The 27,110-nt window shown below is 40.2% G+C and overlaps 1 protein-coding gene across 7 annotated transcripts in view; it reads right to left on the bottom strand.

The window, feature by feature from the left end:
* LOC110947486 (protein GPR108) overlaps positions 1-25,562 on the bottom strand; it is a 28,915-nt gene extending 3,353 nt beyond the window's left edge. The window contains exons 1-17 of one of the 7 annotated variants that reach the window (XM_051946179.1): positions 25,286-25,562; positions 22,778-22,896; positions 21,247-21,297; positions 20,953-21,044; positions 20,791-20,861; positions 20,449-20,663; positions 20,316-20,378; positions 20,125-20,226; positions 19,916-20,049; positions 18,295-18,370; positions 18,138-18,211; positions 17,933-18,050; positions 17,712-17,842; positions 16,461-16,504; positions 16,325-16,374; positions 12,776-12,859; positions 11,974-12,350 (exon numbers count right to left, since the gene is read on the bottom strand). In XM_051946179.1, coding sequence (XP_051802139.1) covers positions 12,258-12,350; positions 12,776-12,859; positions 16,325-16,374; positions 16,461-16,504; positions 17,712-17,842; positions 17,933-18,050; positions 18,138-18,211; positions 18,295-18,370; positions 19,916-20,049; positions 20,125-20,226; positions 20,316-20,378; positions 20,449-20,663; positions 20,791-20,854 — 1,248 coding nt within the window. In that variant the 5' untranslated portion in view covers positions 20,855-20,861; positions 20,953-21,044; positions 21,247-21,297; positions 22,778-22,896; positions 25,286-25,562 and the 3' untranslated portion in view covers positions 11,974-12,257. Of the gene's footprint in view, positions 1-529; positions 614-2,168; positions 2,350-3,597; positions 3,729-3,818; positions 3,937-4,022; positions 4,097-4,179; positions 4,256-6,408; positions 6,543-6,617; positions 6,720-6,807; positions 6,871-6,942; positions 7,158-7,284; positions 7,356-7,446; positions 7,539-7,740; positions 7,792-8,991; positions 9,112-9,409; positions 10,062-11,325; positions 11,350-11,973; positions 12,351-12,775; positions 12,860-16,324; positions 16,375-16,460; positions 16,505-17,711; positions 17,843-17,932; positions 18,051-18,137; positions 18,212-18,294; positions 18,371-19,915; positions 20,050-20,124; positions 20,227-20,315; positions 20,379-20,448; positions 20,664-20,790; positions 20,862-20,952; positions 21,045-21,246; positions 21,298-22,777; positions 22,897-25,285 lie in introns of those variants that run through there. The other 6 variants (XM_051946178.1, XM_051946177.1, XM_051946176.1 and 3 more) reach the window with 6 other exon arrangements.
* Between the last annotated feature and the right edge of the window lie 1,548 nt (positions 25,563-27,110).

Here is a 27,110-nt window from a genome sequence, read left to right as displayed (position 1 = left end):
TCCGAACTGACTGAACACTTGTTGTTGGTTAGGGACAGAGGATTCAGGCCCAGAGCTCTGCATCGCACATTTAATTTTGCTGTAATAAATACTTTTGATTTTAAGAAGTCGTCTCCTGACTACGCCATCAAAAGAACTGGGCGGAAATAGCCTTACACATATTCTGTTGGCTTGTTTAATTGTAGAATAGGCGGATTTCCAACACTCAACACCTGCTAACAGCATCCAGCCTAAACCTGACAGCTAACATCACATTTATTGTCAAAATAAACACATTTCCTCCCAGTCAGATTACAGTTATCCTTACATGACTGATTCTTAGTCCCTGTGCTGTTCCTCACTCTTTAGGTAATGCTCATATCCCGTCAATCCCATGATGAAGTAAGGATGCTCTTGACCATTTGTAATAAATCAATAAAATGTTTAACGTCTATTTAAACATTATACTGGCATGTATGAGGAAATTATGTCCAGTCATTGTTGATTCATAGTGAGACACAGAACGTCATTATTATTATTTTGGTCTTACCTCGTAACACCACTGCCACTGGAAAGGCATCGTGATCTTGAGCAGAATGGCTATGATCCTCGTGAAGTAGATATAACACACAATCTATAAACAAAAAAAAGAAACAGAATTTAAGTGACAGTACAAAGAAGGCATTTAAATGCTTGAAATAGTCCAGGGTTCATTCTACACCACAAGCATCCAATAACTTTCCTGATCAGGGTGAGTAAACCTTTGGTACAGTATAATAAATACAATTTCAAAAAGCTCAGATAGCATATGTGGTTGTTAGCAAGGCTTTTGTTCTGGCTCTGCAGCAGTGACTCTGCTGAATCAGAGGCCTGGAGAGGCTTTGCCAAATGCTGTGGCTCAGTATAATTCACTGTTAGAATAAAGCTCAATACCAGATAATAAAAACAGGTTGATGAAAATATTACAGCAAAGTCAGCAACATCCTCAACAACTTCAGTTTCAGCGTTAGTAAACCAATACTGTGGTTGGTATTTTTAATTTCACTGGCAAATTACACATGTAAACTATCTGCACCTGTTTATATCACTGCACATCTAAACACATCCTCATTTCCACATTTCTGTATCACTCTTGTATATTCTTGGATATAATGTTAATTTTTTTCTACATTATATTTTATTATAACCTATTTTATTGTATCTTATTCTGTCTTACCTTCACTGTATACCTGACCCTAACATTCTGTGTTGTCTTGTTGTTGAATACTCAGCTGCTGTAACAACAGAATTTCTCTCTGGGATTAATAAAGTCTGTCTAAGTCAGGGGTCGGCAACCTTTAACACTCAAAGAGCCATTTCGACCCGTTTCCCACAGAAAAGAAAACACCGGGAGCCGCAAAATCCTTTTGGCATTTAAAATGAAGACAACGCTGCATATATCACTTTTTTACCTCTATGCCCTTGTTAATCAGTCGTGATTAATTAATTACAAAGCCTCTAATTAGCTAATATTTATCTTTATGTCATTTTTGCTCCTGGACCTCATATGTTACATAATGTTAGCTGGAAATCAATATTTTGCAAATGTCTATTTAACTTGTAAAATCTATTTATCTATTTATCTTAAGCTAATAACTTTTCTCCGGTAAGTCGCTGCCCTATTTTCCAAGACGACACTCCTCTGACTCTCTGACCTGCTGCCTGGACATCGAGCCGTGTTCTTGCGAGTAACGTGTATTACCCTATCATGAGTACTTTTGACTCAAAGACAGACGTGTCTTTCTTGGAGTGGAGCTTTAATATACACGCTTGCCATTCTTGAGTACAAAACGATATGAAACAACAGGCGTTGCTTCTCCATCTTCTCTGCATCAACTCAGCGCTTTCATGTCTCGGGGGAAAAAACCCCAGCAGCACATCCGGTTGAGTGACACGTCAAAATAAGAGCGGTAATTTCATAATAAAACTCTCTATATTAAAATGCATTGAAACGCGCCTGAAAGGCAGAACAATTTATTTTCCAAAGTTACAGGGAGCCACAACAGAGGGCTAAAAGAGCCGCATGCGGCTCCGGAGCCGCGGGTTACCAACCCCTAGTCTAAGTCTAATCTAGCAATGGTCATATTGTGCAAATGAATGGAAGGTCAAAGACAGAAAATAAAGTACAACAGAGCTCAAGTCTTTCTTACCATCACATAATAATGCCGGAACAGTTTAAGCTTCTCCAAATTCATGGCGGCTGAAAGAAACACACCACACCGACCAATGAATTTCCAACTCAGAAAATCTTGTGGCTGATCATCTTGTAACTGATCAAGAGTCTCACCTTTGCCGTCGGTGCTAGATGCCTCTTGTAGGTGACGGATTGACCTTTAAAGATGGAACATTTTGAAGAACATAAATTACATTTGCAAACTGATGGAAAAAGTCATTTACCATTACTGGACAGCACATGTACATGGTCTATGAATTTCATTTAATTTTTAACGGCAAATAAAAAACAATTAAAAATCAATGAAGCCTCTTTCCATTAATTTGGAGACATCTGATTTTTCTGGCTTAGTGTCTGCAGGAGCACTCTGACCACTTTTCTGTAAAAGACTGCATGCAGTCACATTAACAGATACAGTGGTGGAAAAAGTTTTCCCACACCCCGTACATTTGCATGTAAGATGTACTGATCACTCTTAGGTGCACTCTTCAAGTGCATTTTCTTTTAGTACAATCCCAGCCATAATACTAAACAAATACTTAAAAAAAGCCTTTTAAAAACTTAAAATGGACTGGTTCCATAAAAGGAAGACATTTCGAGTACTGGGTCATTTTGGTAGAACTTAGTTTTGTTATAAACAAACAAAAAAAACAGCATTTGTATTTGTTTGTGTCTGTCTAATGCAGCCACACCCTTTAAAACACAAAAAAAGATTTTTCCACAATTATTTCATGATAATATTTGAGACTGTGTAAAATTTTAAGGGTGTCTGAAAACTTTTTTTCCCACTGCTGGAAGCGTGTTCCTGCAGAATCAAACAACACTAGGATCCATACAAGCGACTCTGAAGCAAGACAGTGACACGCATATGGGACAACAACAGCAAAGTCCTCAATGACTTTGAATTCTAAATTATCTCCAACATGGAGACAACATTGTTTAGGTGTTAACGGTAATGATATTGTGTATCATATTGTGTATGTTTTTTCACTTCAAACAAGTGAGCTTTCACTCAGAGTCAGTTTGTCAGCTACACTTAAATCATTTGCTACGTAGCAGTCGTTTGGCCATGGTTCGACTCGTGTTTTACTGACTGGTGATGCGTATTATCCGATCTAGCAGCACATTTACATTCTAGCATTACGTCTGGTCCCCTGCTAGTCTTTACTATTGCTGTCAGGTGGAGAACTCTGCTTTTATCTACAAAACACAATGAAAACGGAGGACTTTGCGTCCTATGCTCAAACTGCCACATTTTGCCACAGAGATCCTCTTATTATAACTAACCTCAATGGAAACAGCTTATACATTAGCCCCAAATCTAGTCTTAATTCAAATTTCAAAGGATTTTAAAAAATGGAAACTGTAACTGATACAGTTTGGACAGATCATATGCACACACTGACCAGACAACAGGGAAAAGGATGGCTCCACAGCAGATGAGGTCGACCAGAAAGAGGATCTCCTTCCACAGATAGTATTCACTGGAGCCTTCCTCTGTAGACTCTATGATGATGTAGGCGACATTAGCGAGGACCTGGTGGATGGAAGGTCAGTCATTCATATGAACATTTTCACAGTGAAAATAGAAACAAATGTCCTGTATTCATGCACACACATACAGTACCTGCAGAGGAATGACAATCATGAAGATCTTCTTCTCCTTGTCAGACAAGATGTATTTAACGAAGGCCCAGCCAGTGCCGATTAGAGCCAGTGTGATGAACAGGAGAGCCCCTTTGAGCCTGGAAGGTACATGAAGACAGGCTTTAGTGAAGAAAAGAAAACGAAAAATAGACTGGATAGCATATCCTGCAGAAGTTGTACTTACAGATGTGTTATATAATACATGACAGCCCAGCCTTCAATAGGATGCCCCTCAGTGTTGATGAAGTGATAGTTGATCTGAGAGAGACAGAGAGAGCAGTTAAATGAAAGGACAGAAGCCAAACACAAACAGAAGAGAAGAGATAATAATCTACACTTACACTGTGGAAAACCAGGGATGTGGACTTGGTGAACGCCAGTGCTGCCATCAGCCAATGGATCTTAAACACGCTGTACCTGTGAGGAGGTGAATATGGAAAGATGTTTAAATGTTTCACACACTATTGAATGTTCACATCCTTGTCAGTCATTGTTCTGTTGTTTTTTGAGGTCTCTCAAAGTCCAAGCTGGGACCAGTGTGGGCAGTTTTTTGGCACCTTGCAGTAGTTTTAGAAAGCATATTTACATTTATGTTTTAATATCTGGCAGTGAAAACTATTAACTGGCATTTCTTTATATTTACACAGTCCTGCTGATAAACAGCACTTGTTTTGGCCCAACAAAAGTGCACGAACAAGGACCACAACCTCAATAATGTGCTAATTTTACATATTGATTGTCTGATTGAGAATGGTGAAGATTTTTGAGGAATAGATGTGACTGATTGATTCATTGAACTGTGATCAGCTTGGTTTTCTGATGGTTCCTCGGTGCTTCTAGTGCCATTCAGCAGGGTTTCTGAGGTGACCTGAACTTGGTCATCATTGATTCCAGATGTTTGTTGGTCTCCTGGATGGAGACAATCTGCTGGAACTGGATTTAAGAGGTTCCTCTCAGATGAACTGAGGGACTAAAGGTCCACACAGAAGATGGGTGAAGAGAGAGAAGTTTGAATTTTGCGACTTTAGACTTAATGTTAGGCAAAGCATGAAGCTTAGAAAGTGTTGCGATGCAGCATTTTGTAGATGAAAGCATGGAAAATTACAACAAATAGGTGTGGAAAGAGAGTCGTGGAGAGGTAGTACTGCACCTGAACTTCACATAAAAGTGTCTCCTGTAAAAAGCAATCCTCAATATACTTGGTGAAGGTTTTGGGCCCACAAACAGTCTGCAGGACTGTTTAATAATAAAGTGACACTGAAAGACTGACCTCCAGCACCAACGAAGTGTTTCTGACACATATTTGATGGAGCACAAACACTTCAACCTTTGTCTATCCAGTTGTCAATAACTTGCAACTGCTACATTGGTTACAAAATACTGTTTAGTGGGAAGTTACTGAACAAGAAACGGCTCATGATCATGTTCCTGTCAGAACAAACCCATCTGACTCTGTATCCTGAAGCTGTGAGATAATTTCCTTTTTTTAGGTAAGGGCACATGCAATGTAAAAGCAAAACCTCAGCCACAGAGATCCTCTTATTATAACTAACCTCAATGGAAACAGCTTATACATTCAGGGATGGGATCAGCAAGTTCTGATTCTAGCGGAAAGTTGTTGACGGAGGGGTGGGGGGGGGCGGCGCAGCGACTTCCAATCGCTGGGCCATTTACAATCGTCGTTAACAAGCTATCGCTAACGTTGTTACCATCGCGCAGGAGTATCAGCGACAATAAAGTGTTCAAACTTGTGAAATCGGCATTCAAATAAATGAAATCTGCGGAAATCCGCGGTAAATTCCCATCCCTGAAAAAAAGCGGAATTCCGCAAATTCACGGAAAAATCACATTTTGCGCAAATCCAGCAAATCAGGGCATTTAAAATCAATTTTGCTTGTCCAACTAGTAGCTCCACCCAAGAGTTTTATGATTCCTCGAGTTTAGGCTGTATGTCTGAAGAAAATCATGCTAGGGATAAGACAATGTGAATGGAAAGCTCTGCTGTCAGTACACTAACAAAATATTTCAGAAGATATTGGAGGGAACGGACTGGACAGTGATTTGGGAATGCATGTTTCTGTCAGAATGAACTGTGATAGATCTGTTGATAACATGACTCTTCAAACCGTGGCACCATCAGGTGAAAATTTTCATCTGTCTGTTCTTTGGTTTACACCAACATATCTGCAAAACTAATGACATTCCCATCAGTCTACGCTGGACTAAGCATTTAGTGCTAATAAGCTAATGTTAGTATGCTAATGATCCAAGTTAATACAGTTAATACAATAAACATGTCTGCTACATTAGCATATAAGCACTGTTATTGTGAGTGTTAGTCTGCTGCCAGTAACTGATAAAGCTCAATACAACAATGTGTCTAAATGACACAGATGTTAGCATGACTGAATAACTTTAGTCTTGTTTCAGTGTAAAGACATGCAAAGACAGCATGACTACAAATTGTCCGACCACACAGTCTATGCAGTGACTGGGCAGTTTTAAATAAGGAAGCTTAAGTTTGTTTTTTTCACAATACAGTAAGTATTCATGTCTGTGTGCCTGTGTACCTGTGCTTCATGAGAGTGTACACCCAAACCATGGCAGCAGTGAAGAAGACTCCAGCCATACAAATGTAAAGGCGAGACAGAGGAATTTCTGCTGCAGACAGGTAGCCACCTGGATTCTTCTCTTGCACGTCCACCTGCAGTGCAAACATTCAGGGTAAGACATTCTGCAGCAGTACAGACAAGTAGTAACACAAACAAACTCAGCTCACCGTGAACGAGTAGGGCTGTTTGACTGCAGGAAACTTGCTCTGACAGTAGTGGAACCTCAGGCTGTACAGACCCTGGTCCTTTGGACCAATCTTTATGTGGAACTGGAGAGGAAGGACAGAGAAAACGCTTCACTAAACAGCAAAGTCAATCAAACATCACCTATAATGGGAGAAAAAAAAGTGTACTTACACTAAAGTTGTAGGTACCGTTAACTTGGTCCAAAGCTAAAGTCTGCTCGGGTTGCTTGTCCAGCTAGAAGAAGATACAGATTAGAAACCAACTTCATCAACAGATCACACAATAAGACACACAGAGACCTCTTACATCAAATGCGTTTCCCTCCACTTCCTTAGTTTCTACTCCGGGGTCTGGTTTTTTTTCTTCAGTCTTATCTCCTTCATTCTGACCCGCAGGATCTTCTTTCTTGCTGTCAGGTTTTGGCTGCTCATCTGGCTTCATGTCATCGGGCTTTTTGTTCACATCGTCTTTTGGTTTATTTTGGGCATCAGCATCAGGAATCCCCCTGGCTTTTCTCTCATCTACAGGACACAAATGCAAGTACAAAGTTCACAGTGGAGACGGTTTAATTAATTTATTCATTCTGGTGCTTAAATAAAGGAGCAAAGGCAGGTAAAATGCTAATTTTATAGTGAGAACAAAACTAACCTGTAGTAGCTTTAGCCTTTAGCTTTGCTGTCAGGATGTTGTCTTGATTACCCGTAGCTTTCATACTGACACTACACAAACACAAACATGGTTAATCTTCACATCAGGATGTCACAGTACTGGAATACACACGTCTAAATACCAGTACTGAAGCATAATCACCTGAGGCCTTCAAAATTGAAAATAAAAACAATGAGAGGCTCATCATTGGTTGACTTTGGACTACTGAGTGGGCATGTCTCCGTCTCCTCTGCCTAGAGGATTAAAACAAGCACAAGGAAAAGTCAGACACTGACAGTTCAGAATTTCACCATTAAATCTGCCCTGTGCTGTGAATAATCTGATCCACAGTGTCTTCCATTCAATGTTACATAACTGAGGATGTATTTGAAGTGTTACTGGAAAGCATAAAAGTACGGCTAGTTCTCAGAAATATTCATGATTTGATGCACTTACTGTGTAGGACAAAACTCCATTAACACGGGACCTGGACAGGCTGAAACCCACCTAAAGAAAGGAAAACGCAGATGTAGTCAGTGTATTCAAAGGCGTATTATCTCTAGTATAAATACATCACTGCATTCTCTATTGTCGATTCCCAACTGAATGTAGACTGGCTCCATATTAAGATCATTCACGGTTTTCCACGGTGACAAAAGTAAAATTATCTTACCAAATACTACAATTATTACATGATCATATTACCAGCAAGTTGAAGGTTTGTCTGGACATTTATGCATGCTTATTTTTGTGTTTGGAGAGCAGCAGATGGAAATAATTTTCATTAAACAGTCTTTAATAGATAGATAGATAGATAGATAGATAGATAGATAGATAGATAGATAGATAGATAGATAGATAGAGATATCTGGATGATTACAATACATGACAAGCTAAAACCAGCGATTGTTGGCCTTTATTCTCCGAAAATGCCTGAAATGACTGTTATTTATATAGCACACATAGTACAAATCCTATAAAATCATAGGGACCAAACTATTCAAAAGTATTACTTAGGCTTTCCTGAGTACTATCTGACCTCATACCTCTGCCTGAGCCACTCTAGGCCGAATTCCAGGATGTAAATTTGTGGAAAAAAAAAAACTGATTATAAGTATACAGTTTACTTTGTTTCAAGCCTTAGTAAATACTATACTGAAACTTGTGAACATTTATACCAGCTGGACGGTGTCTGTGAGTGTCACTCGGTAAATTACAGTGCAGTGTGCGTGTTTGTTACAATGAAGATGTGCAATACTGTGCCACACTAATGTGTTTCTTAAAATAGGTTTTGGACATTGAGATGGAGCTCTGTGGCATCACCTTTGGTTACACAGCCACTACTTGAGTAGGATCACTGCACCAAACGTGTTCACTGCACTGTAATTTACCTTAAGTAACTCCCACATAGACACTGTCTATTCCTATTTCTAATTGTATTTATTTATTGTCTTCTTTGTTTTTAATTGCTTGTGAAGCACTTTGTGTTGTTCTTACATGAAAAGTGCGATACAAATAAATAAAGTTTGCGTTTAGCTGCTGTAAATATTCACAAGTTTAAATGCAGTAAGTAGCAACCATAGCAAGTAGTAGTATATCTTATTCAGAACCATTTGGAAACACGTCATTACATCTACTGACATCTACACTGATAGATGAAACAACCCCTACAAACACACACAGGCTAAAAGCACAAACCCTTCTTACCGGGGGTGTGGAGGAGTTCCGCCTCTGTGATGGAATTCGCAGAGAATGCAGGTTGACATCCAAAGTCCCATCAGCGTAGAAACCGAAGTTGTTGAGATCAACAACAGACCGAGTTTCATTCTGAAAAGAAAAACAAACAAGTGGAGCTGAGTTGTTGTGATGAACCGTCCAGTCGTTAAACAGTTAAATAGAGCTCCTCCATCCATTATTATACGCATTGAATTAAACTTTTCATAAAACTAAGTTTCACAATGTCACACCAACACGACATTATGTTTGGGCCGTCATCCGTCATTGAGGCTAATTAAAGCCTACTAGCTAGCAAATAAAACATCGTTTGGAGGACTCTGAGCAGCGGAATGCTCCTTAGCTTTAGCTCGGTAGCTAACGATGACAGAAGACTAGTTTGTTGCCTTACCTTCAATGTGAGCTTGTGTTTCCTTGCTTTACCCCCACATAGTAGCATTAGGAGTAAAAATCCAACCCAAAAACAGCTTCTCTGTGCCACAGCCATCACCAGGCAAAGACCAACTTGCTAACGGTAACCTAGTGCTAATGTTAGCGAGCGACAATCCTGCCAGATGGCTAAATAGCAAGCTGGCTAGCAGTCTGAACGACAAACGAAGTCAGCCTTTGTGAAGTTAATCTTGAAATTTAGTGCAGCAACACTTAAATAACGTCGTCCACTGTCAGATTATAATAATTAACATTGTGTTTTCCGATTCTTTTGTGCTTTCATCGCGTAAGGTAACAGCCTGTAGACGGCAAGATCTCGCTTCCTGGTGTTGAATACAAGAACAAGATGCTAAGCAAGGTGCGGACACAAACGTCAGCTGCTCCGGGTCTACAGGCGTTTGACCGCCGTAGATTTGTGTCAGCGGACCACACCGCGCAGCCGAGCTACGAAAACAGAAGGAATGTAAGTTACAAAAGGCCTCCAAATGAATATTCCATAATTGTGCCTTAGTTTTCTGTAAAAATAACGGAGTTTCTCACTTCCACGGTTATGACTAAACCTTGTATTAGCTGTCCTAGATGTGGTCACGTGGTTTGTCTTCCACAGAGAGCTTCCGGCTCACCGTGATGGTCCACGTCGGATAAGGTCTCCGGGTTGCCATGTCCACACAGATCAACAGTGATCAATGATGATCAACCCTTTTGACACGTGGAACTTTTCCTCTTTTTTGTGTTTTACCTTAATGAACTGTTAATAGGACACTGACAAACTATATATTTTTCCCTTAAACAAACTTATTACGTGTGCCAAAATACCGTTTTTCTAATGTTCAGATCTCATCAATTTGATGGACAAAGAAAGAAAGATACGAAAGTCCATTACCGTTTAAAGATTTTCCTCCTTTTTGTCATTTTTTTTTTGAAAGGCACAAGGCTTTGGTAAGTAGCAACATTTGTGTAACAAATGTTTATGTAAATAAACCAAATCTGTCAAATTTTAGGCTGTACCTGACTACAAAGGTCTCCAGATACACTGTGCATACGTCAATATATAACTGAGGGACTTTTTTAAATCTATGGGATCTATCTTTCAGAGTTTTTTATTCCAAGTTTTTTTTAAAGTTTTTTACATTCATTATGATCATGTCTTTACAAATTCCATATTTTTTATGGAAACAATCACTTTTTCATAAAAAAAAATATTGGATATCACTAAAATGTCAACTACATAACCATCTAACTTTAATAACAACCACCTTATAATTAACTAAATAATAAAATGAGCTGATTCAAAAATGGTTTTGATTGTGTTCTTTTTATTAAGTTGAGATAATAATGACAGATATTTTTTTGGTTAAAATATCAAATTTTATGTGGAGAATAACAAATTCTCTGTGTGTCCAGATCACATGACCTGCTCCACATGATGTCATTTCCTCCTGAAGAAAAGACTGGTAAGACTCCAAGGCTTTCTGAATGTACTGTGTGAGTCAAGTGTGGGATTTCGGCATATCAACAGGTTTACTAGAATGTCTTAACAAAAAACATTCAATTTTACTTAATATTTTAGAAGAGTCTTTCTGTAAAAATGCCATGTGGTGTTTGGTTAGGAGTGACCGCAATTATATATTGACAAGTTAGTCAGGTTTAAAGCCCCTACTCCATTTATGAATTTGCGTAGCCACCTTTACGTTCCCTCGCCTTACAGTTATGAGGGACGGAGTCATTTTTTCAAGTGCCCACGTTACACTGTTTGGGCTTTTCTCTTTGCTTTAGTGCCTTATCACTTTTCTGTGCACATAAAACATCTGCAAACTTGCAAAGCCCAAAGTCCATAACAAAGGCAGTTATTCTCCCAAAGAACTGACTGCTTCTTACCTGCCTGAAAACCTCATCTTGCAGTCTGGGCTGATATTTACATCATCCTGTAATGCATTTGCCTAGAGCTAGTTTGGCACAGCATCCAACAAAGAATGAGCAGCTTCCTTGTAGTTATCCTGTAATCACAGGCTCCTCTTCACATCACATATTTGTTCTTTTTACTTTGACGTACTGAGGTATCCGTAGGACGTTTTCATGCTTTCCATGTGTCCACATGTATCTGCGTCACCAGGTGAACTTTGGAGCTTCTGCAAACATTTCAGCCATAAATTTTGTGTTTACCAAAACTGTTCAGGTTGTAAATTGAGAGCAAATGTGAAATATTAGTTAGTGTTGCCTGAACCATTACCTTGTCTTCATTAATTATCATTGATGTAACATATCATCATGAAAAAAAATTATTTGGTTTGAAAATGTGAAATTTGTGGGTGAGGTACTTTCTTTGATCACCAAATATTTGCCATGAATATAAAATATCTAGAAGCTGCTTTGTTTCTAAATTACACTGTTGAATTATTGACTGTGACAGTTGCGACCCACCAGCACACACACACACTAATTCAAGTTCCTGTTTGAGGACTAAGAGGCTGTGACTGACAGAAGGTTGGTGTTTTATGGACAAACACAAAACACATATCCCAACCATAGTGTAAAAAGATAAGGCAGTCCTTTATTTCTCCCCACACCAGGGGAAATTCACATTGTTACAGCAGCGTATGTAGCAATAAACATAGTAATAGTAAAACAATAATAGCAAAATAGCAGTAATATTATTTATAGTATACAGGGATCAAAAACAATGTGCCATTTTCTTCTGACTGTGTCTCTTTTTGTACATTAAATCAAGTTGTTTTTTTAATCCACTGACCAGCTTTTCAAGTTGTTTAATCATCTCTTAAATCCAAGAGTTGTTCAGAGTTTTATAGACTTCATAAAGCATGGAGGTAGGGGTTATTGGACACCGGTCGGAACTTGTAGCCCGTCAGCACAAAAAAGATCAGAGTAGACATCTCCACCAGAAACTGGGAAAAAAACAGAGTGTGTGTTTAAAACCATGGACAAGAAGAATATTAAGATGTGCACCAAAGGCAAACATGGATAATGTTCACAGCTGGCTTACAGCTCAACACCTGCTAACAGCATCCAGCCTAAACCTGACAGCTAACATCACATTTATTGTCAAAATAAACACATTTCCTCCCAGTCAGATTACAGTTATCCTTACATGACTGATTCTTAGTCCCTGTGCTGTTCCTCACTCTTTAGGTAATGCTCATATCCTGTCAATCCCATGATGAAGTAAGGATGCTCTTGACCATTTGTAATAAATCAATAAAATGTTTAACGTCTATTGAAACATTATACTGGCATGTATGAGGAAATTATGTCCAGTCATTGTTGATTCATAGTGAGACACAGAACGTCATTATTATTATTTTGGTCTTACCTCGTAACACCACTGCCACTGGAAAGGTATCGTGATCTTGAGCAGAATGGCTATGATCCTCGTAAAGATGATATAACACACAATCTATAAACAAAAAAAAGAAACAGAATTTAAGTGACAGTACAAAGAAGGCATTTAAATGCTTGAAATAGTCCAGGGTTCATTTTACACCACACGCTTCCCATAACTTTCCTGATCAGGGTGAGTAAACCTTTGGTACAGTATAATAAATACAATTTCAAAAAGCTCAGATAGCATATGTGGTTGTTAGCAAGGCTTTTGTTCTGGCTCTGCAGCAGTGACTCTGCTGAATCAGAGGCCTGGAGAGGCTTTGCCAAATGCTGTGGCTCAGTATAATTCACTGTTAGAATAAAGCTCAATACCAGATAATAAAAACAGGTTGATGAAAAATATTACAGCAAAGTCAGCAACATCCTCAACAACTTCAGTTTCAGCGTTAGCAAACCAATACTGTGGTTGGTATTTTTAATTTCACTGGCAAATTACACATGTAAACTATCTGCACCTGTTTATATCACTGCACATCTAAACACATCTTCGTTTCCACATTTCTGTATCACTCTTGTATATTCTTGGATATAATGCTAATTTTTTGCTTTCTATACTATATTTTATTGTCTTGTTCTTTTCCTTTCAGCTTTTCCCTTCAGGAGTCGCCACAGTGAATCAATTGCCTCCATCTAACCCTGTCTTCTGCATCTTCTTCTCTCACACCAACTACCTTCATGTCCTCTTTAACCACATTCATAAACCTCCTCTTTGGTCTTCCTCTAGGCCTCCTGCCTGGCAGTGGGAAACTCAGCATCCTTCTACCAATATATTCACTCTCTCTCCTCTGGACATGTTCGAATCATCTCAGTCTGGCCTCTCTGACTTTATCTCCAAAGCCTCTAACATGTGCTGTCCCTCTGATGTACTCATTCCTGATCCTATCCATCCTGGTCACTCCCAGAGAGAACCTCAGCATCTTCAGTTCTGCCTCCCGTCTTTTCCTCAGGGATACTGTCTCCAGACCAAACAACATGGCTGGTCTCACCACAGTTTTGTAAACCTTTCCTTTCATTTTAGCTGAAACTCTTCTATCACACATCACACCTGACACTTTTCTCCAGCTGTTCCAGTCTGCCTGTACACGCTTCTTCACCTCTTTTCCACACTCTCCATTGCTCTGGACTGTTGACCCTAAGTACTTAAAATCCTCCACCTTCTTGATCTCTTCTCCCTGTAATCTCACTCTTCCACTTGGGTCCCTCTCATTCACACACAGATACTCCGTCTTGCTGCAGCTAACCTTCATTCCTCTCCTTTCCAGGGCAAACCTCCACGCCTCTAGCTTCTCCTCCACCTGTTCCCTGCTCTCACTACAGATCACAATGTCATCTGCAAACATCATAGTCCATGGAGACTCCTGTCTAACCTCGTCTGTCATCCTGTCCATCACCATAGCAAACAAGAAGGGGCTCAGAGCTGATCCCTGATATAGTCCCACCTCCACCTTGAACTCCTCTGTTACTCCTACAGCACACCTCACCACTGTCTTACAGTCCTCATACATGTCCTGCACCAGTCTAACATACTTCTCTGCCACTCCAGACTTCCTCATACAAAACCACAGTTCCTCTCTGGGCACCCTGTCATAAGCTTTCTCCAGATCTACAAAGACACAATGCAGCTCCTTCTGACCTTCTCTGTACTTCTCTATCAACATCCTCAAAGCAAATATTGCATCTGTTGTACTCTTTCTTGGCATGAAACCATACTGCTGCTCACAGATGTTCACCTCTGCCCTTAGTCTAGCTTCAACTACTCTTTCCCATAGCTTCATCGTGTGGCTCATCAGCTTTATTACTCTGTAGTTGCCACAACTCTGCACATCTCCCTTGTTCTTAAAGATGGGCACCAACACACTTCTCCTCCATTCCTCGGGCATCTTCTCACTATCTAAGATCCTGTTGAAGAACCCAGTCAGAAACTCTACTGCTACCTCTCCGAGACACTTCCATACCTCCACAGGTATATCATCAGGACCAAGTGCCTTTCCACTCTTCATCCTCTTCAATGCCCTCCTAACTTCATCCTTACTAATCTTTGCTACTTCCTGGTCCACAACAGTCACCTCTTCTACTCCTCATTCGTCAACTCTTCAAAGTACTCTTTCCATCATACTATTGGCACCTGTCAACACACTTCCATCCTTATCCTTTATCACCCTAACCTGCTGCACGTCCTTCCCATCTCTGTCTCTCTGCCTTGTCAACCTGTACAGATCAGTCTCTTCCTCCTTACTGTCCAACCTAGTATACAAGTCATCGTAAGCCCCTTGTTTGGCCTTTGCCACCTCTATTTTCACCTTACGCTGCATCTCCCTGTACTCCTGTCTACTCTCTTCAGTCCTCTCAGTGTCCCACTTCTTCTTAGCTAACCTCTTTCTCTGGATCCACTCCTGCACCTCCTCATTCCACCACCAAGTCTCCTTATCTCCTTTCCTTCCAGATGACACACCAAGTACTCTCTGACCTGTCTCCCTGATCACATTTGCTGTAGTTGTCCAGTCATCTGGAAGCACCTCCTGATCATCCAAAGCCTGCCTCAACTCTTTCCTGAAAGTCATACAACACTCTTCCTTTTTCAGATTCCACCATTTGGTCCTCTGCTCTGCCTTTGCCCTCTTCATCTTCTTCACCACCAGGGTCATCCTACACACCACCATCCTATGCTGTCTGGCTACACTCTCATCTACCACTACTTTGCAGTCATTGATCTCCTCCAGGACATTCCTAACAAACTCCTCCTTCAAGATAACTCCTACTCCATTTCTCTTCCTATCTACACCATGATAGAACAACTTGAACCCTGCTCCTAAACTTCTAGCTTTACTACCTTTCCACCTGGTCTCCTGGACACACAGTATGTCCACCTTCCTCCTCTGCATCATGTCAACCAGCTCTCTACCTTTTCCTGTCATAGTTCCAGCATTTAAAGTCCCTAATCTCAGTCCGAGATTCTTGGTGTTCCTCTTCTCTCTCTTCCTACGAACACACCTTCCTCCCCTCCTTCTTCGACCAACAGTCGTCCATTCTCCACCGGCACCCTGTAGGTCGACAGCACCGATGGCGGTCGTTGTTAACCTGGGCCTCGACCGATCCGGTATAGAAGTCATACATTTGATTCGCATGTTTGATTTGGCCAAAGTTTTACGTCGTGCCCTTCCTGACACAACCCTCTGTATTTATCCGGGCTTGGGACCGGCACAATGAGACACTGGCTTGTGTCCCCTTGCATCTACATTATACTATATTTTATTATAACCTATTTTATTGTATCTTATTCTGTCTTACCTTCACTGTATACCTGACCCTAACATTCTGTGTTGTCTTGTTGTTGAATACTCAGGTGCTGTAACAACAGAATTTCTCTCTGGGATTAATGAAGTCTGTCTAAGTCTAATCTAGCAATGGTCATATTGTGCAAATGAATGGAAGGTCAAAGACAGAAAATAAAGTACAACAGAGCTCAAGTCTTTCTTACCATCACATAATAATGCCGGAAGAGTTTAAGCTTCTCCAAATTCTTGGCGGCTGAAAGAAACACACCACACCGACCAATGAATTTCCAACTCTACAACTCAGAAAATCTTGCGGCTGTAACTGATCAAGAATCTCACCTTTGTTGTCGGTGCTAGATGCCTCTTTTAGGTGACGGATTGACCTTTAAAGATGGAACATTTCGAAGAACATAAATTACATTTGCACACTGATGGAAAAAGTCATTTACCATTACTGGACAGCACATGTACATGGTCTATGAACTTCATTTAATTTTTAAATAAAAAAATAATTTAAAAAAAAATCAATGAAGCCTCTTTCCATTAATTTGGAGACATCTGATTTTTCTGGCTTAGTGTCTGCAGGAGCACTCTGACCACTTTTCTGTAAAAGACTGCATGCAGTCACATTAACAGATACAGTGGTGGAAAAAGTTTTCGCACACCCCGTACATTTGCATGTATGATGTATTGATCACTCTTAGGTGCACTCTTCAAGTGCATGTAAGTGCCCTAATACTAAACAAATACTACTAAGCCGTTAAAAACTTCAAATTGATTGGTTCCATAAAAGGAAGACATTTTGAGTACGGGGTCATTTTGGTAGAACTTAGTTTTGCTACAGCAGTAATCACATCATCATCACACATAAAGAGACATTTTAGCATTTGGAACATAAATAAACTAGAATACCAATTATTTGGTCAGTTTGATAAACTTGCTGAGTCAAGATTTAGTCTTCTGTTTATTACAAATAAAAGTCACTGGGATGTACAGATCAATCTAATGTGTGACAAATATTACACGTCTATAAAGGGTTCCTCTATCACTGCTAAGCTGTGAGGAACAATAATGTAAAACTGATCTAAGTCTGAATGACAGAATGACATCACTTTAACGGATTGATGAGGTCAGCGTTCGTATCCCATGACTACAAAATACTTCACTGTCTTGTTTTCTAATCTTACATTTGAGAGACTTACATTTTGAGGCGATTTCACAATTATTCCACAGAATAGCGGTGAACTTTGGCCATGGTTCGACTCGTGTTTTACTGACTGGTGATGCGTATTATCCGATCTAGCAGCACATTTACATTCTAGCATTACGTCTGGTCCCCTGCGAGTCTTTACTATTGCTGTCAGGTGGAGAACTCTGCTTTTATCTACAAAACACAATGAAAACGGAGGACTTTGCGTCCTATACTCAAACTGCCACATTTTGCCACAGAGATCCTCTTATTATAAGTAACCTCAATGGAAACAGCTTATACATTAGCTCCAAATCTAGTCTCAATTCAAATTTCAAAGGATTTTTAAAAATGGAAACTATAACTGATACCATTTGGACAGATCATATGCACACACTGACCAGACAACAGGGAAAAGGATGGCTCCACAGCAGATGAGGTCGACCAGAAAGAGGATCTCCTTCCACAGATAGTATTCACTGGAGCCTTCCTCTGTAGACTCTATGATGATGTAGGCGACATTAGCGAGGACCTGGTGGATGGAAGGTCAGTCATTCATATCAACATTTTCACAGTGAAAATAGAAACAAATGTCCTGTATTCATGCACACACATACAGTACCTGCAGAGGAATGACAATCATGAAGATGATCTTCTCTTTGCCAGAAAAGTTGTATTTGACGAAGGCCCAGCCAGTGCCGATTAGAGCCAGTGTGATGAACAGGAGAGCCCCTTTGAGCCTGGAAGGTACATGAAGACAGGCTTTAGTGAAGAAAAAGAAAACGAAAAATAGACTGGATAGCATATCCTGCAGAAGTTGTACTTACAGATGTGTTATATAATACATGACAGCCCAGCCTTCAATAGGATGCCCCTCAGTGTTGATGAAGTGATAGTTGATCTGAGAGAGACAGAGAGAGCAGTTAAATGAAAGGACAGAAGCCAAACACAAACAGAAGAGAAGAGATAATAATCTACACTTACACTGTGGAAAACCAGGGATGTGGACTTGGTGAACGCCAGTGCTGCCATCAGCCAATGGATCTTAAACACGCTGTACCTGTGAGGAGGTGAATATGGAAAGATGTTTAAATGTTTCACACACTATTGAATGTTCACATCCTTGTCAGTCATTGTTCTGTTGTTTTTTTGAGGTCTCTCACAGTCCAAGCTGGGACGCGACTGATTGATTCATTGAACTGTGATCAGCTTGGTTTTCTGATGGTTCCTCGGTGCTTCTAGTGCCATTCAGCAGGGTTTCTGAGGTGACCTGAACTTGGTCATCATTGATTCCAGATGTTTGTTGGTCTCCTGGATGGAGACAATCTGCTGGAACTGGATTTAAGAGGTTCTCCTCAGATGAACGGAGGGACTAAAGGTCCACACAGAAGATGGGTGAAGAGAGAGAAGTTTGAATTTTGCGACTTTAGACTTAATGTTAGGCAAAGCCTGAAGCTTAGAAAGTGTTGCGGTGCAGCGTTTTGTAGATGCAAGCATGGAAAATTACAACAAATAGGTGTGGAAAGAGAGTCGTGGAGAGGTAGTACTGCACCTGAACTTCACATAAAAGTGTCTCCTGTAAAAAGCAATCCTCAATATACTTGGTGAAGGTTTTGGGCCCACAAACAGTCTGCAGGACTGTTTAATAATAAAGTGACACTGAAAGACTGACCTCCAGCACCAACGAAGTGTTTCTGACACATATTTGATGGAGCACAAACACTTCAACCTTTGTCTATCCAGTTGTCAATAACTTGCAATTGCTACAATGGTTACAAAATACTGTTTAGTGGGAAGTTACTGAACAAGAAACGGCTCATGATCATGTTCCTGTCCGAACAAACCCATCTGACTCTGTATCCTGAAGCTGTGAGATAATTTCCTTTTTTTATGTAAGGGCACATGCAATGTAAAAGCAAAACCTCAGCAAATCAGGGCATTTAAAATCAATTTTGCTTGTCCAACTAGTAGCTCCACCCAAGAGTTTTATGATTCCTCGAGTTTAGGCTGTATGTCTGAAGAAAATCATGCTGGCGGCATGGCTCAGTGGTAGAGTGGCTGTCTTATAACTGGAAGGTTGCCGGTTTGATCCTCAGCCCGTCGAGCTCATGTCGAGGTGTCCCTGAGCAAGACACCAAACCCCTAATTGCTCCTGGTGTGTCGTGGTTAGCGCCTTGCATGGCAAGGCGTGTGAATGTGTGTGAATGGGTGAATGTGACGTATCACGTAAAGCGCTTTGGATAAAAGCGCTATACAACCATATACCATATATGCTAGGGATAAGACAATGTGAATGGAAAGCTCTGCTGTCAGTACACTAACAAAATATTTCAGAAGATATTGGAGGGAACGGACTGGACAGTGATTTGGGAATGCATGTTTCTGTCAAAATGAACTGTGATAGATCTGTTGATAACATGACTCTTCGAACCGTGGCACCATCAGGTGAAAATTTTCATCCGTCTGTTAAGACATGCAAAGACAGCATGACTACAAATTGTCCGACCACACAGTCTATGCAGTGACTGGGCAGTTTTAAATAAGGAAGCTTAAGTTTGTTTTTTTTCACAATACAGTAAGTATTCATGTCTGTGTGCCTGTGTACCTGTGCTTCATGAGAGTGTACACCCAAACCATGGCAGCAGTGAAGAAGACTCCAGCCATACAAATGTAAAGGCGAGACAGAGGAATTTCTGCTGCAGAGAGGTAGCCACCTGGATTCTTCTCTTGCACGTCCACCTGCAGTGCAAACATTCAGGGTAAGACATTCTGCAGCAGTACAGACAAGTAGTAACACAAACAAACTCAGCTCACCGTGAACGAGTAGGGCTGTTTGACTGCAGGAAACTTGCTCTGACAGTAGTGGAACCTCAGGCTGTACAGACCCTGGTCCTTTGGACCAATCTTTATGTGGAACTGGAGAGGAAGGACAAAGAAAATGCTTCACTAAACAGCAAAGTCAATCAAACATCACCTATAATGGGAGAAAAAAAAAGTGTACTTACACTAAAGTTGTAGGTACCGTTAACTTGGTCCAAAGCTAAAGTCTGCTCGGGTTGCTTGTCCAGCTAGAAGAAGATACAGATTAGAAACCAACTTCATCAACAGATCACACAATAAGACACACAGACCTCTTACATCAAATGCGTTTCCCTCCACTTCCTTAGTTTCTACTCCGGGGTCTGGTTTTTTTTCTTCAGTCTTATCTCCTTCATTCTGACTCGCAGGATCTTCTTTCTTGCTGTCAGGTTTTGGCTGCTCATCTGGCTTCATGTCATCGGGCTTTTTGTTCACATCGTCTTTTGGTTTATTTTGGGCATCAGCATCAGGAATCCCCCTGGCTTTTCTCTCATCTACAGGACAGAAATGCAAGTACAAAGTTCACAGTGGAGACGGTTTAATTAATTTATTCATTCTGGTGCTTAAATAAAGGAGCAAAGGCAGGTAAAATGCTAATTTTATAGTGAGAACAAAACTAACCTGTAGTAGCTTTAGCCTTTAGCTTTGCTGTCAGGATGTTGTCTTGATTACCCGAAGCTTTCATACTGACACTACACAAACACAAACATGGTTAATCTTCACATCAGGCTGTCACAGTACTGGAATACACACGTCTAAATACCAGTACTGAAGCATAATCACCTGAGGCCTTCAAAATTGAAAATAAAAACAATGAGAGGCTCATCATTGGTTGACTTTGGACTACTGAGCGGGCATGTCTCCGTCTCCTCTGCCTAGAGGATTAAAACAAGCACAATGAAAAGTCAGACACTGACAGTTTAGAATTTCACCATTAAATCTGCCCTGTGCTGTGAATAATGTGATCCACAGTGTCTTCCATTCAATGTTACATAACTGAGGATGTATTTGAAGTGTTACTGGAAAGCATAAAAGTACGGCTAGTTCTCAGAAATATTCATGATTTGATGCACTTACTGTGTAGGACAAAACTCCATTAACACGGGACCTGGACAGGCTGAAACCCACCTAAAGAAAAGAAAACGTAGATGTAGTCAGTGTATTCAAAGGCGTATTATCTCTAGTATCTTTCAGACTTTATAATGCCGCCGTATAAAGCGTTTCTACCTCTGTCACTGCTGCACTTTTTTCCCCTCACACATACATACCACTTAAGTGCAATAACTGTTTCAACCTCATCCTCATCTAAATAGTCTTCTTAAAAAAAATCTGTATATAAATGAAGAGTTCATGCAAAAACAGACAACTCTGTTTTGATAAATTTCCAGAAAACTTTTTATTTTGTTTACTTGAGATAATATCAATCAAACTGAAGTTGAGTGGATTTGACTCAGTAGAAAAATACATGACAAAACAGAGAAAAAATAAATTATTAGTGTTATTATCATTACCATCTCAAGTAAAAAATAAAAAAAATGAGTTTTCAGAAAATTTATAAAACGGAGTTACCTGTTTTTGCAAATGAACTCTTCATATACATATATTGTTGTCTGCATTTTTGCACTGTGTTTCTAATTTATTCTGTACTGCCTTATACCGTTTTTTTCTTCTTGGATCTGCTGTAACGGTGAATTTTCCCCACTGTAGGATCCATAAAGTTTATCTTATCTAGACACAGCATTGCATTCTCTGTTGTCGATTCCCAGCTGAATGTAGACTGGCTCCATATTATGATCATTCATGGTTTTCTACGGTGACCGATGACCACGGTTTGTCTGGACATTTATGCTTGCTTATTCTTGTGCTTGAAGAGCAGCAAATAGACATTATTTTTATTGCAGACTCATTTTCAAATACTTTTCTCAGCAATAATATTAATAATAATCATTTTGTTTGCAAAAATGTCAGAAAAGTTAAAATGTACATTGCTAGATCACATTTTTTATTTGAAAACACAAAGATATCTGGATGATTACAATACATGACAAGCTAAAACCAGCGATTGTTGGCCTTTATTCTCCAAAAACGCCTGAAATGACTGTTATTTATATAGCACACATAGTACAAATCCTATAAAATCATAGGGACCAAACTATTCAAAAGTATTACTTAGGCTTTCCTGAATACTATCTGACCTCATACCTCTGCCTGAGCCACTCTAGGCCGAATTCCAGGATGTAAATTTGTGGGAAAAAAACAAAAAACTGATTACAAGTATACAGTTTACTTTGTTTCAAGCCTTAGTAAATACTATACTGAAACTTGTGAACATTTATACCAGCTGGACGGTGTCTGTGAGTGTCACTCGGTAAATTACAGTGCAGTGTGCGTGTTTGTTACAATGAAGATGTGCAATGGTGTGCCACACTAATGTGTTTCTTAAAATAGGTTTTGGACATTAAAATGGAGTAAGTAGTCATCATAGCAAGTCGTAGTATATTTTATTCAGAACCATTTGGAAACACGTTATTACATCTACTGACATCTACACTGATAGAGAAACAACCCCTACAAACGCACACAGGCTAAAAGCACAAACCCTTCTTACCGGGGTGCGGAGGATTTCGGCCTCTGTGATGGAATTCGCAGAGAATGCAGGTTGACATCCAAAGTCCCATCAGCGTAGAAACCAAAGTTGTTGAGATCGACGGTGGACCGAGTTTCATTCTGGAAAGAAACAAAAGTGGAGTTGAGTTGTTGTGATGAACTGTCCAGTCGTTAAACAGTTAAATGGAGCTCCTCCAACCATTATTATACATATTCAATTGAACTTTTTTTCAAACTAAGTCTCACAATGCCACACCAACACGACATTATGTTTGGACCGTCATCCGTCATTGATGCCAATTAACCCGTTTAATCCCAAATTTTTTTCCTGCAATTTATATTGCTATGGTCAGATCAGTGATAGATAATGGCTGTGTAGTTTACAGTTCAGCTGCCAAGACCAACCTGAAAAAGTTGGAAGTTGTTCAGAGTCTTGCACTGAGGTTATGCTGTGGAGCAATGAAAACAACCACAGTAGATGCCATTCAAGTGGAGATGGGAGAGATGCCATTAGATTTTAGAAGGATGCAATTAGCTCTGACTTACTGGGCTAACTTACAAGGACATAGACAAAGTCATCTGGTGTTGAGCGTGTTACAGCCAAGTCAGGAAAAAGAAAAGGTGCAGATTAATAGCTTTGGATGGGTAATAGAAAGCATAACACAAGAGACCGGAATAGATCAACTTGAACTAAGTCCGACGGTTTCAATTTCTCTTACTCCTCCATGGTTACTGACAGAAATAAAGGTGGATCTAAGCTTGTTGGAAAAGAAGTGTAATAGAGGTTCTGTTAATGGGTATATTTCTTATGTTTATTCAAATGATTTGGTTATTTATACTGATGCGTCAAGGTCACTTACAGGTCAGGTTGGAGTGTCTTTTGTTATTCCTGAATTAGGCATTGCTATTAATAAAAGAACAAGTGACAATTTATCAGTGTACACCAGGAATTGGCAGCAATATTGCTGGCATTAAATTGGACAGAGGATAATGGAAAAGAGAGAACTGTGATTGCAACTGATTCAAGCAGTGCAGCGATAAGTGTTAAAAATTTGAAATCTGAAGCAAGACAAGATATTATATGTGAAATTGGTCAAGTTAGTTATAGGCTATGGAGACAAGGCAAGCAAGTTATTATTTTGTGGGTTCCGGCACACGTAGGAGTGGATGGAAATGAGTTAGCAGACACGTATGCAAAAAGAGGGGCTGCTAAAGATGTAGTTGACGTTCCTGTGAAGTATAGTAGATCTGAAGTTAAAACAATAGTTAAAGAATGAATGAAGAGGAAATGGCAGAGACAATGGGATACTTGCTCGAAAGGTAGCTTTTATTACTCAATTCAAGTGAAGAGAGGAATTTAGGAGAACAGGGCTGTTTAGGCCGGAAAGAGGAGGATGTCTTGTCACGATTAAGACTCGGGCACACAGGGCTGAATAGCACTCTGAGAATTATTGAAAAGCATAATACAGGGGAATGTGAATGCTGTAGAGTGGAGGAGACTGTTGAGCATGTGTTGATCTATTGCCCCAAGTTTCAGCAGCAGAGAAGAGTATTTAAGAGGAAAATCTGTGATAGTAAAATCAAATTCGAGGTCAGGGAAATATTGAGTAATTTATCTTTGAAACATGTTGCTAAAAGTTGCGTGCCAACTGCCATTAAACAAAAAGAAGAAGAAGAAGAAGAAGAAACTTCAATGTTTGCATTTTTCGCTTTCAATTCAACATTTTTCAATGCCAAAACTTACTGTCAGCATTATGGCTCCATAGCCCCCTCCCCTCCCTGGACGATATCGCCAGCTCTCGCCATCTCAGCAGAGCAACAAACATTATCAAGGACCCATCCCACCCCAGTCACAATCTGTTCAACCTTCTGCCCTCTGGTCTACAGAGCACATAAAACAAAAACAAATAGACTCAGTGACAGTTTCTTCCCCAGAGCCATCAGTGCTCTGAACAAGAAAACATGAACACAAAATTAACAATATCATTACTGGGAACACACGCTACAGGTGCAATATTTCACAATGAATCTCTCAAAGTTACTTTATCATGTATGTGCAATCTAAAGCTCTTGTTTTTCTATAATTGCCGCTCTTTCCCATTGTATTTTATTGTATTTTTACTGTTTTATTCTATTTTTAATTATTCTTTATTGTTTTGTATTTTTATTGTATATATTTTCCAATCACCAAATGGAGCAGCGCACCCAATTTCATTGCGTACAATAAAGGCTTTCTATCTATTTACACTGGTTACATGACGGAAGCAATTTAGAGGAGACAACCTGTTCTTTTATTTTAAAACTTGCAATGGCTGTCCAAAGCCAAAACAACCCTTTGAGAGTAAAAATTAAAAGAAAAATCCCACTGGCAACAATTGTAACCCGATTAAACGGGTTAAAGCCTACTAACTAGCTAATAAAACACCGTTTGGAGGACTCTGCGCAGCGGAATGCTCCTTAGCTTTAGCTCGGTAACTAACGATGACAGAAGACTAGTTTGTCGCCTTACCTTCAATGTGAGCTTGTGTTTCCTTGCTTTGCCCCCACATAGTAGCATTAGGAGTAAAAATCCAACCCAAAAACAGCTTCTGTGTGCCACAGCCATCACCAGGCAAAGACCCAGGCTGAATCCCAAACCGCCCCCTACACACTCCCCCTTCACTACCGAGTTTCACTCCAAAAGAAGTCACACTCCCAGCTGTGGAGGGCACCTATGATTGAAGGAGGAGGGTATAAATACGATCGTAAGGAATGGGACGCCCTGTCGCCTCACCGGAAAATGGAAGACGTCATCGCCATGGTAACAGAAAGACGCCTACTGTCATGGCTGTAGCGCAAGGATCGCTGCTGCTTCCAGAAGACGAAAGCGTCCCACTTTTTTTTCACTCACATTTTTTCCAATCCTATTATCTGGCATTTCAAATCCAACAAATGAATAAATGAATTCTGTCAGTTGTGTTCAAATTTTAAGGTGTCAGGGGGTGCACAATTAAATCAAACGTCAGCAGAGAAGAAGATTTGTTTCTTTTGATTTATCTTTTTACATCACTCTTTTTGTGATGTTCTGTCAGTGTGAAAAAGGCGTGGGAGAAATAATGGACGCATGTGGAACTCACATCGATATGTTGTTTCCTCCTCCATTTCGACGTTGCACTTCCTGAAAAAGTTGTCCAGAGTGAGCATCGATGCAGACTCGCTATTTAAGGGCTGAACAGTCCACTCTCCCTCCGCACTACGCGGTTTGGGACGGCCCTTAATACGGAGGACCCTCCGCGGGAACGCGCAAACGGAGGGGTAGTGTGTAGGGATAGTGTGTAGGGGGCGGTTTGGGATTCAGCCTGCATCGATGCTCATATCGATGGATACTCACTCTGGACAACTTTTTCAGGAAGTGCAACGTCGAAATGGAGGAGGAAACAACATATCGGCTGAATCCCAAACCGCCCCCCTACACACTATCCCTACACACTACCCCTCCGTTTGCGCGTTCCCGCGGAGGGTCCTCCATATTAAGGGCCGTCCCAAACCGCGTACTGCGGAGGGGGAGTGGACTGTTCAGCCCTTAAATAGCGAGTCTGCATCGATGCTCACTCCGGACAACTTTTTCAGGAAGTGCAACGTCGAAATGGAGGAGGAAGCAAACATATTGATGCGAGTTCCACATGCGTCCATTATTTCTCCCACGCCTTTTCACACTGACAGAACATCACAAAAAGAGTGGTGAAAAAAGATCAAACAAAAGAAACAAATCTTCTTCTCTCCTGACGTTTGATTTAATTGCGCACCCCCTGACACCTTAAAATTTGAACACAACTGACAGAATTCATTTATGCATTCATTTGTTGGATTTAAAATGCCAGATAATAGGATTGGAAAGCATGTGGGATGACTTCAAATTATTTGAAGCAGAATGTAGCCCCTACATCATTGCCTGCTGATTGTCTGCTTTTACAGGTACGGTGGAGAAAACAAAACAACTGGTGCGGCTCCGCACAGCACATGATTCCCTCTTTACAAAGAAGAGAAATGCTGTGAAGGAGGCATGGTGCCTTCCTGGGAAGAGAAAAGACTATTGTTTTGTCTGGATATAGAAATATCAGTTTGATCAGTAACTCCATCTTCTCACATTTTGTCATCATCACGTAAATGACTTACAGTAAACCATTTCGTTACGTGAGCACGGGTTGTCATGATCAGTTGCAATCGTGGTAGACAGTTTATGCATCACGATAATTAGCTGACATGATGATAATTTGGTGATGCAACCTATGTGCATATTTCATGTGATATTTCAGGTTTTGTGTAACTGACGGGAGTCGTATTTTACAGTTAAA

This window comes from Acanthochromis polyacanthus, chromosome 3 (assembly GCF_021347895.1).
Source record: "Acanthochromis polyacanthus isolate Apoly-LR-REF ecotype Palm Island chromosome 3, KAUST_Apoly_ChrSc, whole genome shotgun sequence".
Classification (NCBI taxonomy): domain Eukaryota; kingdom Metazoa; phylum Chordata; class Actinopteri; family Pomacentridae; genus Acanthochromis; species Acanthochromis polyacanthus.
This window is presented reverse-complemented; position numbering and strand designations above follow the sequence as displayed.